Genomic DNA, 14,822 nt, shown 5'->3' with positions numbered 1-14,822 from the left:
GGCGTGCCGACTCAGCAGACCTTGAGGCTGAGGAGTTGCGCCCGAGCGCCTCCAGGCGCGAGTGCCCGCAACGACCAGCCGAAGGTCTGCTAGTCGACTCAGCGCCGTCCGAGTTATGTACCGATAGGGACAGAATCGTAAATATTTTTGGTGGGGACTGCGTTTGACCCACTGACTGCGTTTGCCCCAACTGCCACTCAAAGTGACTACTGGCCAATCACAGTGCGTCTCAACTTCCGGGTACACCCGCACCCCCCGCCCCCTTGCTTCGACATTAGAGTAATGGACCGTTCGCGGACCAGAGAGGGACGAACACCGGATACGTGTCCGTCCCTCTCTCTCATCCGTGTTGCAACCAGTGTTGCCAGATTCCTCAGAATAGGGATGCTAGGGTTCAAGTGGTTAATGTGAAAAAATAAATCATATCACACAAAAAATTGGCGGACCCCCTGTAGTAACTCTGAGGACCCCCTAGGGGTCCCGGACCCCCTGTTGAAGACCCCTGGTGTATACGATCCCTCCTGCAGAATGTTGTTAACCCCATAAATGCTGGTTTAGATACAGGGATGTGCTGTGGATATTTGAGCTAGTGGAGAATGACGTCACGTGCAAGCGCACATGCATGCGCACGCATGTGCACATAGCCACCTCAGTGCTAGTTTAAATAGGGTATTCAACATATGTGATGGAAAACCATTTTTTTAATGTAATTATATTTCGTATGATTTAGTTGCATTGTTAATTTGCTGTTTTTATTTTTGTTTCAATTAATTCATTATTTTCCTTTTAGTTTTATATAAAATCCCTTTACATAGATTCACCCACACATACATAGGCTAGTCCAGGCCAGTCTATGACAGCAGTACTTTCAGTATATCTACTGCAATTCACGGTATTAAGATGTCAGGCCGAGGCAAGGGTGGTAATCTCTAAATCTCTAGTCCTGAGCTTTGACAGTTAATAAGGCCGCGGGCACCTGGTGTCTGCGGTCTCCATCCGATACCTCAGCTGAAAGGAAATGTTAGTTTGAGTTAAGGGAAGCCCTGGCTAAAGTCCAACATGACAGCAACTTTCGCCTCCCGGTTTGTCCATAACTGGGCAAGGTTGAAATATACCGGGGAGGAGAACCCCCCCACACGGGAGTACGTGGGCAAGGCGCTGCTCTTTAAGTCTAACCTTGTGAGTGCAAAGGACATATACTCTTTCATTGACTTGCCAAATAGGCGTGAGTTTGAGCTTTGCTTTTTCCTTGAAGCGACACTGCGTCGCTTCCTGGAGCAATATGCCTTTGACATGCAAGAGGATAAATGGAAGGACTGGTCCATTGAGTCCTCCGTCAGTATTGACACAGTCAATGTGGTGGTTAAGTTCTGGACCGGCCGAGTTTCAGACCACGATGTGGAGCTGTATCTGAAAAGGTACTGTAATATCCTTGGGCAGGCATATAAACCAGTTGATCAGTTTGGAATCTGGTATGGAGTCCGGAAGTACAAGGTGGAGATCAGGCGAGACGCGAACAACCAAAGGGTGTCTCTGCCCAGCTCTGTCTCCCTGGGCCCATACAACGGCCAGGTTACCTACCCGGGGCAGGAGGCGAGATGTTTCATCTGCAACAGCACGGAGCATCAAGTCAGAGCCTGTCAGAAGGTAAAATGCTGGAGATGTGGGAATCTGGGCCACAAGTCAAAGGACTGTCAGAACGATGCGGTGTGCACCCTCTGCGGAGAGCGAGGGCACTCCTTTTTCCAGTGCCCCAAATCCTACAGCAACAAGGCGAGAGAGCAGAGAAAGTCTCAAGCCCAGGAGCAGCAGAGGCAAGTCATTGATTTGCTGCGGAGCAGCAGGCAGACTACTCTACCAGACGGAGCCAGCACTCCACAGCCAGCAGACGGCGATGAGGAGAGCAGCATCCTGGCTACACCGAGAACATGCGGAGCCAGCACTCCACAGCCGGCGCACAGAGAGGAGGAGAGCAGCACCATGCAGCCGGAGCCAGTCCGTGCCACTCTGAGCGCAGAGGAGGAGCCAGGAGGAGATGCAGTAACACCTGAGGTGCCTGGCAGAGCCGAGCCTGCACAGGGGGTGAAATGGCAGCAGGTGCCTGGCAAAGGGCCTGGGAGAGGCCGTGGGAGAGGCAGATTCGCCGCAGCCCGCGTAATGGAAGCCGCATCCAGCTCTAGGGGGAACCAACAGCAACCCCGTCATCATCACCACCCAGAGGCTGCAGCCGCTGCGGAGACGGAGGAGGCTGTCAAACAACTGGAAAAGGCTGTCAAAGACATCCTGCCGCCCTGGTCGGATTCCTCTGGGGCGGGGGATGAGAGGAGAATCGACGAGCAACAGCATGAGGAACACGACGAGGAGTCAGAGTATGACTCGGCCAGCGAGGAGCCAAGCAACAGCAGCTCGAGCAGCAACGAGTTAGACTCCAGCGATGGGGAGGTGATCTCCCTTGCCGTGGCTGCAGAAGAGCTGCCAGGGAGGCAAATGCTGGAACCTGAGCCACAAGGCGAGGGGCAAGTGAGTGTTAACAATTACCAGAAGCGACGGCCGTCGCCTCTGGCAAATGTGGACAAAAAACATAGGAGAAAATGATTTTCTACATAGTACCAACTTTTTAACATGTCCAAGCTATCAATAATGACCTGTAACGTGAGAGATCTGAAATCTGCTTTGAACAGAAAAACGAAGATGAACATTCTTAATAACACTGAGTGTGACGTGTTATGTACGCAGGAGATGCGTCTCACTACTCAAAAGGACATTATTGACGTGTCTGGCATGTGGGACAGGGGAACTGCGGTAATATCTATAGGTAATGACATGGCTGATGGTGTCGGTATATTTTTTAAAGGAAAAGCTGAAATTATAAAAAAAAAACGAGAAATTATCCCAGGGGTCATTTTATTTTTGGACTGTATTTATAAAAATGTAAAAATGAGAATTGTAAATATATATACACCTCTGTGTAAAGCAATCAAAGTAAAAATGTTTAAAAAGCTATACAAATTATTATCTGTTGGGTTTCACACTATTCTTTGCGGGGATTTTAACGCATATACAGATGTCAAGGATAGAATTCCTGTTTTGCCTGTTGGTCACCGGCAAACCAGAGAAGGCTTGGCTTTAAGCAAAATGAGTGATTTCTGTGGGGTGAATGATGTCTTTAGGATGTTGCATCCGACAGCGGTGGGCTATACTCGTTTTGACAAGAAGGTCAAAACGAGGATAGACCGTATATATATATCTCTGAGGGTTTTACCCCTATAATGTATAAAACAAGGGCTTTGGTCAATTCCGATCACCTGGCAGTGGAAGTATCCCTGAGTAGCGGCAAAACGGAAAAAAAAGGGTTTTGGAAATTAAATATAAGTTGTTTAAAGAATAATGATGTAGTAGTGGAACTGAAAAAGGAAATTATAATAACTAAAAGTTTAAATGTCTTAACTAAATCATATATAGATTTATGGGAAGTAATGAAAGAGCGGTTGAGTTTCTTCTTTAAATATAAATCCAAACTATTAAATCAAGAGCAAAATGTAAAGTATAATAAGCTTATGGTTGATTTTGTAAATCTAAAAACAAAATAAAATAAAACGGAGGTAGAGAAAGAGAATTTATATATAATAGAATCGGAATTGACCAAACTAAATTACGTATCATATTGCCTTCGACTACAGGCAGGGATGGGTGACTCAGAAGGCCCGTGTGATATAATTAATCTATTTAGCATATATAAAAAGAAGCTCCAAAACAAACATATTAGTGTAATCTTAAATGATAAGGGACAAATGATAGAGGAGGAGAAGGAGAAATGAGAAACTATTAGAGATTTGTGTGAACAAATGTATCAGAAAATTGGAATCAATTAATCAAAACTGCACGCCTTTTTAGATTCCATTTCTTTGAGCGGGGCTGACCTTAAGTCTGAGGGTGGGGAAATAACTAAAAACGAGGTACGGGAAGCCATATCACAATTAGGTAAGGGTAAGTCTCCGGGCCCTGATGGTCTGTCTACCTAGTGAGCTATACCTCTCGTGTACTGAAGAGTTGGTGGACTTGTTAACCCAAGCTCTTAACGATGGAATCAAGGCAGGCAAAATTAATGCATCCTTTTATCATGGAATAATATATTCCATAATAATATAATATAATATATAAAAAAGGGTCATTACATAATCTAGATAATTGGAGACATGTTACACTTATGAATGTTGATTATAAAATACTCGCAAAAATAGTGGTGAACCGGATAAATAGCGACTTGGAGGGCATCATTGAAAAAGAACAAACTTGTGCCATTAAGGGAAGGCTGATGTGGGACAATTTGGGAATTTTAAGAGACATCACTGGTGATAATTCAAAGGATGAATTCTTCATTGTAGGTTTGGACCAAAAAAAAGCCTTTGATTTTATCTCTAGGGAGTATCTGTGGGAAGTTTTAAAAGTATACGGTTTTAGACAGGATTTTATTAACTTAATTAAAGTGTTGTATGCTGAGTCCACTGTGCAGGTTAATGTAAATGGGGTTTTAACTGAGGCTTTCGCAATTAAGAGGGGGGTCAAACAAGGGTGTCCTTTGTCGGCAGCCCTATATATTTTAGCGATAAACCCATTATTAAGAAGAATTAAAGATGACAAGAGATTAACAGGAACGCAAACTAGTGGTGGAGAGCGGGTGGTTGTCCTGGCTTATGCCGATGACATAACTATCATAATAAAAAAACAAAAATAATTAGATATAGTTAATGAGCACCTGTCACTTTACGAGGAAGTTTCAGGGTCAAAACTTAACCATGACAAAACGGAAGGGGTCTGGTTCGGAAGGAGGCAAGCTCGGCCTATAATTAACCTAAAAGATACAACCACAATGAAAGTTCTGGGTTTACATTTTAGTTATAAAAGTTCTTATGAGAAAAACTGGGAGAATAAGGACAAAGAAATAAAAGAAGATTTGGAGAAATGGGCAAACAAAAAATGTTGCTATCGAACAAAGATTTTAATCATAAAAACATGTATTGTGGCAAAGCTTTTTTTTTTGGCAACATTGTTTCCTCCTAAGGACCAGACATTAAAAACAATCAATAAAATCTCAGTTAATTGTATATGGGGAACCACCAGGGAGTTTACCCAAAGAAGCCTGATGTACAAAAGTAAAAAGGACGGAGGGCTCGGGAATGTGGACCTCGGACTTAAATTAAGAATAGCCTTTTGCAAAAATGTAGCTGCCAGTATCAAAAGAGGAGCCGTGTGGATAGGCGAGGCACTTAGCTGGAATAAAAAGAAAGGCCGGGCAAGGAGCTCTGTGCCCTATTTTAACAAAGTAGTGCATTTAAATATTGATTGGCCCGAAATGACCAGTAAGAATATCTATGTTAAAATCAGTGATGACCTCTATGGGGGCATTTTCCCATACAAAGGATTAAACGAGGCTCAAAAACAGATTTGCATTAAAAATATGTGGAATAAAAACATCACTGAAACAAAGAGAGACGTCATGTGGCTGATCTCAGTGAGGAGACTAGCAGTAAGGGCAGTGGTAAAATGGAGCTGCTTTGTAAAAACTGTAACTAGTGAAAATTGTAAGATGAATCTGTTGAACACCTTCTTTTAGATTGCCAGAGGTCACAATATGTTTGGGGGAAAATGGCACACATTGGTTATAATATTAATGTCACTTATAATGCTGTTATGTATGGAGTGTTTGATGAAAAAATGTCGGCCATGGACCAAGATTTCCATTGGAACGTGGTGTGTACTGTGGTTAACAAGCTATGGAAAACACGATGTGCCATGGTGTTACATCAAGAGTCCATATCTGGAGAGGTGGTCTGGAAACAGATCATAACTGAACTAAAAAGACAAAGAACTAGTGACTCCAGAGACAAAAAACTGAAGCCATGGCACTTATTGACATTGTGAAAAAAAAAAAAAAAAACGACGAAAAAGAAAAAGTACTATATATTTTGTAAATATGTATTGATGTATATTGCCTTGTATTTAAATGTTTATTGCCATGTTGTGTGGCCACGTATACCTTGTAAACCTGTCAAACTACAATAAAGTAAATTTAAAAAGACAGCAGTACTATGATGTCATATTGATTATATCAGGGAACTCCATATGTGGGAATTGTATCTTTTGTTCCTGTGTCTGTCTGTGTCCATTTCATGGCCATCTATGGAGACCTCTGTGTGTAATCTGATAATCACGTAAATGTCATGCCTGATTGTCTGACCCAGCAGGCAGGCAGGCAGTTAGTAGAAGGGCTAAATTGGGCGAGACAAATTGAAACAGTCAGCATCAGTTTGTAACAATCATGGGGCACGACACCCGACACAGTGTGCTGCAAGCTGATGTCTTTATTGTGTGTATAGTCAGTGTATTTGCTAGTGTTTGCTTTAACAATGTAGGCCTACTTTAAAGATTACAGAGGCTACTTTAGGTAAAAGGTTTTCATGCACACAATGTCACTACAGCAGCAAGTTTCGGTGAGCAGCAAAAAAATAAAAACTGATGTTATGAACTTGACAGGACAGAGGAAATTGCAGTGGTCAGACAGGCAGCTTTGGGGCTACTATACCATAAATGATCAATGGAATTACGCTGCTGTGCCAAGTGCGTAAATGCGCACAGCATCCCTCAATAAGGAGCGAGACACATCTATCATTATGCTTTTCATCTTCAGCTACTTCAGAAACAATCATTTAATTCACTGTGTCGCACAAATACCGGCAAAAGTGGATGTCTCAGTGGTGCATGAGTTGACAGCATGACAAATAGGCAGTGGTGAAAAAAGTACTCACATTTCTCACATGAGTAAAAGTACAAAAGTATTGGTATCAAAATGTACAAATAAAGTACCAAAAGTAGAATGTACTCATTATGCAGAATGTCCCATTTCAAAAGGTATACTATGTCTAAAATATTATTTGAAAATAGCAGATCTACATGCTCATGTGTCGCACATTGTGAGTTTGTAGATCGGCTATTTTCAAATGGCCGAAATGTATATAGGGGCCTAGGCTGAAGTGGGTAATGTATGTTTTGTAATAATAATCAAAATCTACAAAGTAACTAACTAAAGTTTTCAAGTAACTGAAATTTGGAAATACTCAAGTAAAGTAAAAATGCCTCAAAATTGTACTTAAGTACAGTACTTGAGTAAATGTAAATGTTCTTAGTTACTTTACACCACTGGAAATAGGATGCGTGGCTGAATTCAGCATAAAACCACTTCTTTCACACTTCTTAGTTTTTATTTTCCTGTCACCTCATTCAATGAGGTTTAAGCCTCTCTAACACTGAACTAATAACTGATTATACCGTAAATGGGGGGCTACAAAATATATTGTATAATTATGTATAAAATTGTGTTTCATATGTATAAACATACCATGTTATAGTGCATTCAATACTAAGCTATTAAAAATAATAGACTGATTAATATATTCATGCTTTTATTTTAAACATACAAGGTACAGAGTAGGGTGGCCGTGCCACTGCCATTTATAAACATACCTTATTAACGGAGAACCAATGTCAATACTATCAACACATATAACGTTTGATTCTGTGATGAGAAAAACGCAAAACAAAAGGTATTTATTATATCATTACACGGACTGGCCCCATCTTATATTTCGGACCTACTGCCCCCTAAGGACAATATGAGATCCCTCAGGTCTTCTGACAAAGGCCTTCTCAAAATACCTAAGTCCAACCTCAAAACAAAGGGTGACCGGGCTTTTGCAGTGGTCGCTCCCACACTGTGGAACGCCCTACCATTGGCCCTAAAAAATGCAGAGTCTGTTGAAGGTTTTAAGAGGATGTTAAAAACACATTTGTTCCGTAAGCATTTTTACCCATGAAGTTCTACCTGACTTTCATGGACAAATTGCTTTGTTTTAATCATTGTTGTATTGTTTTATTACTCTATTTATATACCTTTATACTCTGTTGTTATCGTGTTAATTTTGTTTAATCATGCTCCATTGTACAGCACTTTGTAACCTTGTTTTGAAATGTGCTTTATAAATAAAATTTACTTACTTACTTACTTACTATTAAATCTAGTATATCATATAATTAAATATTCAAAATGATGTTTTCACAGAATCAAATGTTACCTTCTTTTTGGCGGAGGTGGGGTTCCTCAGAAGCCTTTTGAGTCCAAGCTCAACTTTTGAATATAGGAAGCGGAGATAAACTGAACTCTCAAGACGCCTTCGTAAACCCAAATCCTGATCTCTTGTCATAAGACAGACTGAAACACTGGGGAGTTCACAGACTGAAACACTGGGGGAGTTCGCAGACTGAAACACCCGGGGAGTTCACAGACTGAAACTCTGGGGGAGTTCACAGACTGAAACTCTGGGGGAGTTCACAAACTGAATTAAATCAGTAGTGTAAAATAAAAGAAGACATTTTCTCTGTTTTCAAACATATATATATTTTAAATAGTTAGGGCCGCAAATCTGCATGGGGAACTATACATTCATTGTGGGAGAAATTCCAGAGCTGGCTGCAGCTAATTCTAAGATAATCGTATTCAATTAACCTTTAGATTGTTTCTTGTTCTTTTTTCCTTTTTACTTGTTTTCTTTACTTTGTGTACTTCCTGTGTGAGATGGATCGGGAGGTCCTCTCCGTACTTCAGCAGGTACTTGCTGTGGTTGTGGTCGACAGACCAAAGGGGGGGCAGGTGGCAGGGCTTCATGGTGGTGAGGAAATGTTGTCTCCATCGACGCTCCAGCTCCATCAGGCCTCGCAGGCCAGTCTCTGCGTTGGTACGCACCACCTTCAGCCCATGGGGCACATAGGTCTCGTTGAAAATCCTGCTCTCAAGGTCTGACGCCGTCCATAGCGCCTCTGGACTAAGCGGCGCCTCACTCTGCACACCTTCTGCCTCCGACACACCATCTCTATAAAAGCCTCTAATGACAGCCTCCAGCTCCTCGCGTACGTTCTCTGGCAGCCTGTCCCTGGCAGTGAGAAGGGCCCCGGCAGCATGCGCCACCGGTCCGTGCCGCCGGTTGTTCTCCAGCACGCACACTGTGTTGCCGCACTTATCAGCCAGCTGCTGCCTGAGCATGCGGTCATGGACGTGGGAGGCGGCATGGTGGGCGGTGCACAGCAGCAAGATGTCATAGGAGTTGTCGTGCTTCATCTCTTTGGGGAAATGACACCTGTACTCATGTGGCACAATGTTTTTCCTATTGTGCGAATCAGCTTTGCCACATACAACGCAGATATTCTCCTTGGCTGTGCGATCGTAATCCCGTCCCGAGGGTTCAAACAGCAACCGTACTGTGAAAGGGTCTTCACTCAGTAGCTCTCCTATTCCTTGGGACAGGTACCACGTGGCTTTTCTTTTGCTACAGTTACACAGGTGCTCGTTATCTGGGGCAAGAAGGGAGCAGTTGTCATACAGAGGAGATTTCATGGGAGGATAGCATACACCCAATGGCTTTCTCTTGTTTTTACGAGGGTCTGGGACTTGCTGATCTCCAGACTCTGGGCTATCACTTCTGGTTTTTCGGAGTCTCCGTCTCGTCTCTCCATCTGCGATGATCTCCTCTCCGTCTAAAACCATCCGGTGTCTGAAGGGCACATCCATCAGGCCCTGGCAGCGGGCAGCCAGCTCAGAGTAGGTTCTCCCGGTAGTTGTTGGGGAGCTGGCTTCAGGATGAAGGCCCAGGAGATGGAAGAACAGGGCGATGGAGACCTGGGCATCTCTGGCTGCATATGTCATCTGCTCCAGGGTCAGCTGGTCAGCCTCCCAGTCACTGCATCGCAACCTCAGGGATTTGTCCAGAGACACATTCAACACATCCGCAGCCAGCGACTGCAGACTGAGGCCATTATTCCATGTAACTTGCCCCTGTCTTAAGGCAAGGTAGCGCAGGTCGACCGTGCACCCCAAAGACATGCCGTAGTCCCGGGTCAGACGCTTCCCGTCTTCGTAGCAGCCCACGCCAACCTTCAGGATATGGGGGTCGCGGAGCACTTCAATCAGGCTGAGTGGGAAGGACTGCTGGCCACCACGAAAGGACACCAGCCTCACCAGTACACAAAGCCCCGAGTAGGTCGCAATCTGCAGCAGGGAGACTTCAGAGATTTTGTCATTTACTGAAACCCATTCACAGTCAAGGCCGAGGACAGGGAAGTGTGACAGTTCATGTTGCAGCAAGGGCCACAGCTGTTCCCACTGTTCTTCAGAGCTCACCATCACTGGCTTCACCCCCAGCAGCTGCTCAGGAGACGCCAGCCGAACAGAAGGGGACAGTTGTGCAGTTGCAGTCTGACAATTAACATCTTCAATCTCCTTTTCAAGGCAATGTAGTGTTTGCGTAGGCTGACACTCCAAGGCCTTAACTTCTTTTTTGATAGGACTTGATGGAGACACAGGTTGAACTACTTTTGTGCAGACTGACGCTCCACAAAATAAACTTCTTCTTTGGAAGGACACGACACAAGTTGAGCTACCTCCTGAACGGGAGGGAGCTTCTTTCTCTGCGTCCGAGACACCCGCCTTGATATGAGCCCTCCCAAAGAGGCCCCTGGCATTGTCGTTAGAATGGTGGTTAGGGATCCTCGTGGCGTCATCACAGCTTTTACTGGTATTCATCTTCTTGAGCAGGATGGAAAATTGCAAACCTTTTGCCTAGTGAATGGGTTCCTTTGTAATTCTGGTTCTTTGGCGTTTAAGCCTGCGGCACATGCACCGATCTCACGCACATGCACGTTAGTGTCTGTCTACCTGTCCTGTATGTATGTGTTTATGTTGTCACAGTGACGTGGCCGTGGTTCGTTTATGGCCGAGTCAGAATGACGTCAGAGGTCCGGCCGTCCCCGGTCCCCGTCCTGCAGGTGTCTTCTCTGCTTGCATATGGAGCTGAAGGCAGGTCAGAGAGCTGGCTATTGTACCCTGAGGACACACACACACACACACACACAGTTTGAGTACACTGTTTTTTTCCTACATTATACAGCATGCATAAACATGTGTTATTGGGACTGGTGCCGTTTGTGAGGACAGTACACACAAAACAAACACAAGCACTGTAATGAACTAGTTAACAGTTCATTTAGGCATAAAAAGGGACAAGGACTGACAGGTAGATATCTCCATATATGGGCATAAAATGGACAGGAACTGACATAAACGGATATCTCCATATATGGGCATAAAAGGGAAAAGAACGGACAGATACTGAGATCTCCATATATGGGCGTCTCTGTCACATGGGCGGTGTGCCTCTGACGTCACACTGACTGGGGAGGGGGTCTGGGAGATGGATGGGCTATTGCTCAAAGTTTAATTATCATTAGGCCACAATGTCCTGATATGGAAGAATATTTCAAAATAAGGTTGTTAAGTGGACAATCAAAATGTTAGAAATATTTTATTTGCATGTGGTGTCATGATTAAAATGAATGTTCATATTACGCCACACTGACTATCAAGAAAATAAAAACATGCCACTTCATGTCAAAACGGTTGCCCCTGCTATATACTCATGTCATCAGAGAACTCTGTATATGGGCTCTAAAGGAACAGAAATCTCCAAATATGTGCATATATAAAACATTGCATAACTGGGTGGGGCATGCATTTGTTATTTTCTTAGGGGCATGAGTGCTACCACAATACCACTTAAAAATGTCAACATATAACACTGTTTATAGCTTTTGATAATAAAAGCCTAGACAATAGAATTAGAAATATAGAGGAAGCAAAACCTGTAACTGCCATGCTTCCAGAAGTATTGAACCACTTATGCATTACTCCTACAACTTGTATCACATACCATTACAAAACCATAGGCATTAATATGTTGGTTACACTTTGGTTCTTTAACATTGGCCTTGATCTTGAGACAGCGCTCTTCTGTGTGTCTGTGGGATTTGTAGCCAATTCAACCAGAAGAGCATTTGTTAAGTCAGACAATCATGTTAAACAAGAGAGCCTGGTTCACAATCTCCTTTGTTTTTCATCCCAAAGTTGTTTGCTTGAATGAAATAATAGTGGCTACTTCAAATGGTCAAAATGTGAGGATAAAACAACCTCTGGCACACTCTGGGAGTGACCCTGTCTGTTAACTCATTCACTGCCAGACTTATTTCTGGCTGCGTTTTCCCACTGCCCGTGATTTTCGTTTTTCCTAACTGGTCACAGAATATTTATCCATGTATGATCGGTTTCTATTGTTACCCGGCTAATAAATGCAAGACGAACCAAAATGTAGGGTACAAAAATAGCAATTATTTTATTATTTAAAAGAAAAATGGAACCTGTATTTATTTGCATATAGAAAATGGTTTAAAATGTTAAGAGTGGTTAAACTAGCAGGAAAGACTGGTACAAAACAAATCAAAATAACAAAACAAATAAGGAAGGGAAAGGAACAGCGGTCCTATTAGGTGCCGCTTGTTCCACATGGACCTGCTACAACCAACGACAAAGCAGACATAGTTATGGATATGGCACAAAGCACGTAATATAATGTCACCGGTAATACCATAGGCAAACCAATACAAGGATTACCTTACCAGATAGCTCTTAATAAGTTTACACACAGGACGCCTCTCAATGGTTTCAACCAGCAGCACAAGCCCCCCTGTCTCCACCTGTTATAACAACTAGACCATACCCGGTCGGCGCAGCGCATCCGTGGGGGGGATATGCGCACATGATCTGGCAACCCGGGAGGCAGTTCGTCCCATAGCTGGGCAGGCCCGTAACCATGGCGACAGTGTTTGACACAAAAACGCTGATAAGAAGCTGAGATTTGATGAAATTGAAAAACGGGCTTCACAGTTAAGTTCAGATGGTAATGGTCAATGGCTGTGTGCAAAATCAGAGCAATTGGTCCAGCCACTGAGGAGAACCGGGTAGCTTCACCTACTCACTCACTCACTCACTCACCACTACAGACAGAGGTTACTAGAATTATAGTAGGATGACATCATACATGTAGGTTAAACACAATGTTACACAAAATCATATAAAAAACGACAGAACATATATAAACCCTTGTTGACCTTTGCACATACATAATATTCACATGTATTCAGTTTAAATGCCTACTTCACTGAAGATGCTACACCCATGCTATGCAACAAAAATGTGAAATGCCTTACCAAATGGAGTAAAGGAGTGTAAAACCCTAATCACTTTCAAAACTGCCCTTTAAAAAAAACACCTTCAGGAGGCTGCAATTCCAAATTGGCCCCTGTCAAAGTCTTAACCTCCCCCCTCCTTGAACTGTTTATTGTACATATTTCTTGTTTTTTCATACCAGTAACCTGTAAGCTGACTCTATGACGTTCTGCATAGTAGTGTATATCTGTCTGTTTTCTTAAATGTCATTATGATATGAGTGCGTGGGGATCTAATTTTAAATAAGACATTGTGCTTTTATGAGCGATCCAGTTTAGAGGACCTTGCATTGCGAATTATACTTCCATGTACTGTTTCCATGTATTTTCTAAATAAAGTATTCAATCAAACCCCAACACTAGTGGACAGGCACGACAACAACACCAAAAGTGGCACAGACCTGACAATATAAAAACATTTCTCATTGTAGACCATTCAAAACATTACAACAGTAAAAGGGAGGATACCATTACAAAACAATCAAAAGGCTTACCGATTAACAGGCAAGCTGCACCCAAACACTCCCTCTCACAACACACTATCGGTGTGCTGTGAGGACCCACAGTTTAGTGATCTGCCACCTGCCTGTTCAGAAAGTCCAGAAATGACTGTGTCACTTATGACCTCACACACACACACACACACACACACACACACACACACACACACACACACACACACACACACACACACACACACACACACACACACACACACACACACACACAGTATTCAATTGTATTCATCATTTGACTGCATTACACCCATTTCACCAGCAGATGTCAATCACGTTGCATTTAACTCTACAGTGATCATTTCCGTGATAGAAATGGGACAGAACAATTTGATTTCACAAGCCTTGAGTAAGACAATATTATTACAACTATTTCCCCATAGTTTACTTGATTGGGAACAGTTAAAAGCCCCAAAACACATTCATCACGTTTCCATTGTAAAATTATATACATATATATATATATATATATATATATATATATATATATATATATATATATATATATATATATATATATATATATATATATACACACACACACACATATATATATATATATATATATATATATATATATATATATATATATATATATATATATATATATATATATATATATATATATATATATATATATATATATAACTGTACACATAGGACAACCGATTTAACACAGGCACACAGAAGGAGTGAGCCATATGTAGGAACAGTCTAGTCAGGGGATTATTCATTTATCTAAATTAAATTCATATTTAAGTGAAGCCATGAAGTGTAATTTAGAATATTAATCCAGTCACCACTGACCCCTAAATGAAATATGTCAATTAATGCCATATTTCATTCAAAATGACTGCTGACTGTGAAGGGGGTCTGCCTGCTAGTAGCCCTGCACTAAATACTTTTAGTTTGACAGCTAGATTGTTTTTGAATTAAAATGTATGAAGAGAAATAATGCTGCCATCATCTCCATCTTCCTTCTGACTCTGTTTGACTGTAGGCTTTGCATGTGCAATAAGATGGCTGAGTAAATTGATATCCAGCAGCCAACATTAATAATCTGTGAACTCTGGCATATAGATGAATTGAGTCAGGGGCTCACAAATACGTGTTAAACAGAAGCTATTCAAATACACCACAGTT

At 42.3% G+C, this 14,822-nt stretch overlaps 1 protein-coding gene across 1 annotated transcript; it reads right to left on the bottom strand.

The window, feature by feature from the left end:
• Positions 1–8,217: 8,217 nt before the first annotated feature.
• On the bottom strand, positions 8,218–10,630 carry LOC311054844 (exonuclease 3'-5' domain-containing protein 2-like; the record flags this gene model as incomplete). Its single annotated transcript, XM_084070844.1, has 2 exons — positions 8,218–8,274; positions 8,618–10,630. The coding sequence occupies 2 exons, from the start codon at positions 10,628–10,630 to the stop codon at positions 8,218–8,220; spliced, it is 2,070 nt and encodes a 689-aa protein (XP_083926970.1).
• Between the last annotated feature and the right edge of the window lie 4,192 nt (positions 10,631–14,822).

The sequence above is a fragment of the Gymnoscopelus microlampas genome, assembly GCF_963454915.1.
Source record: "Gymnoscopelus microlampas genome assembly, chromosome: 11".
NCBI classification, from domain to species: Eukaryota; Metazoa; Chordata; class Actinopteri; order Myctophiformes; family Myctophidae; genus Gymnoscopelus; species Gymnoscopelus microlampas.
This window is presented reverse-complemented; position numbering and strand designations above follow the sequence as displayed.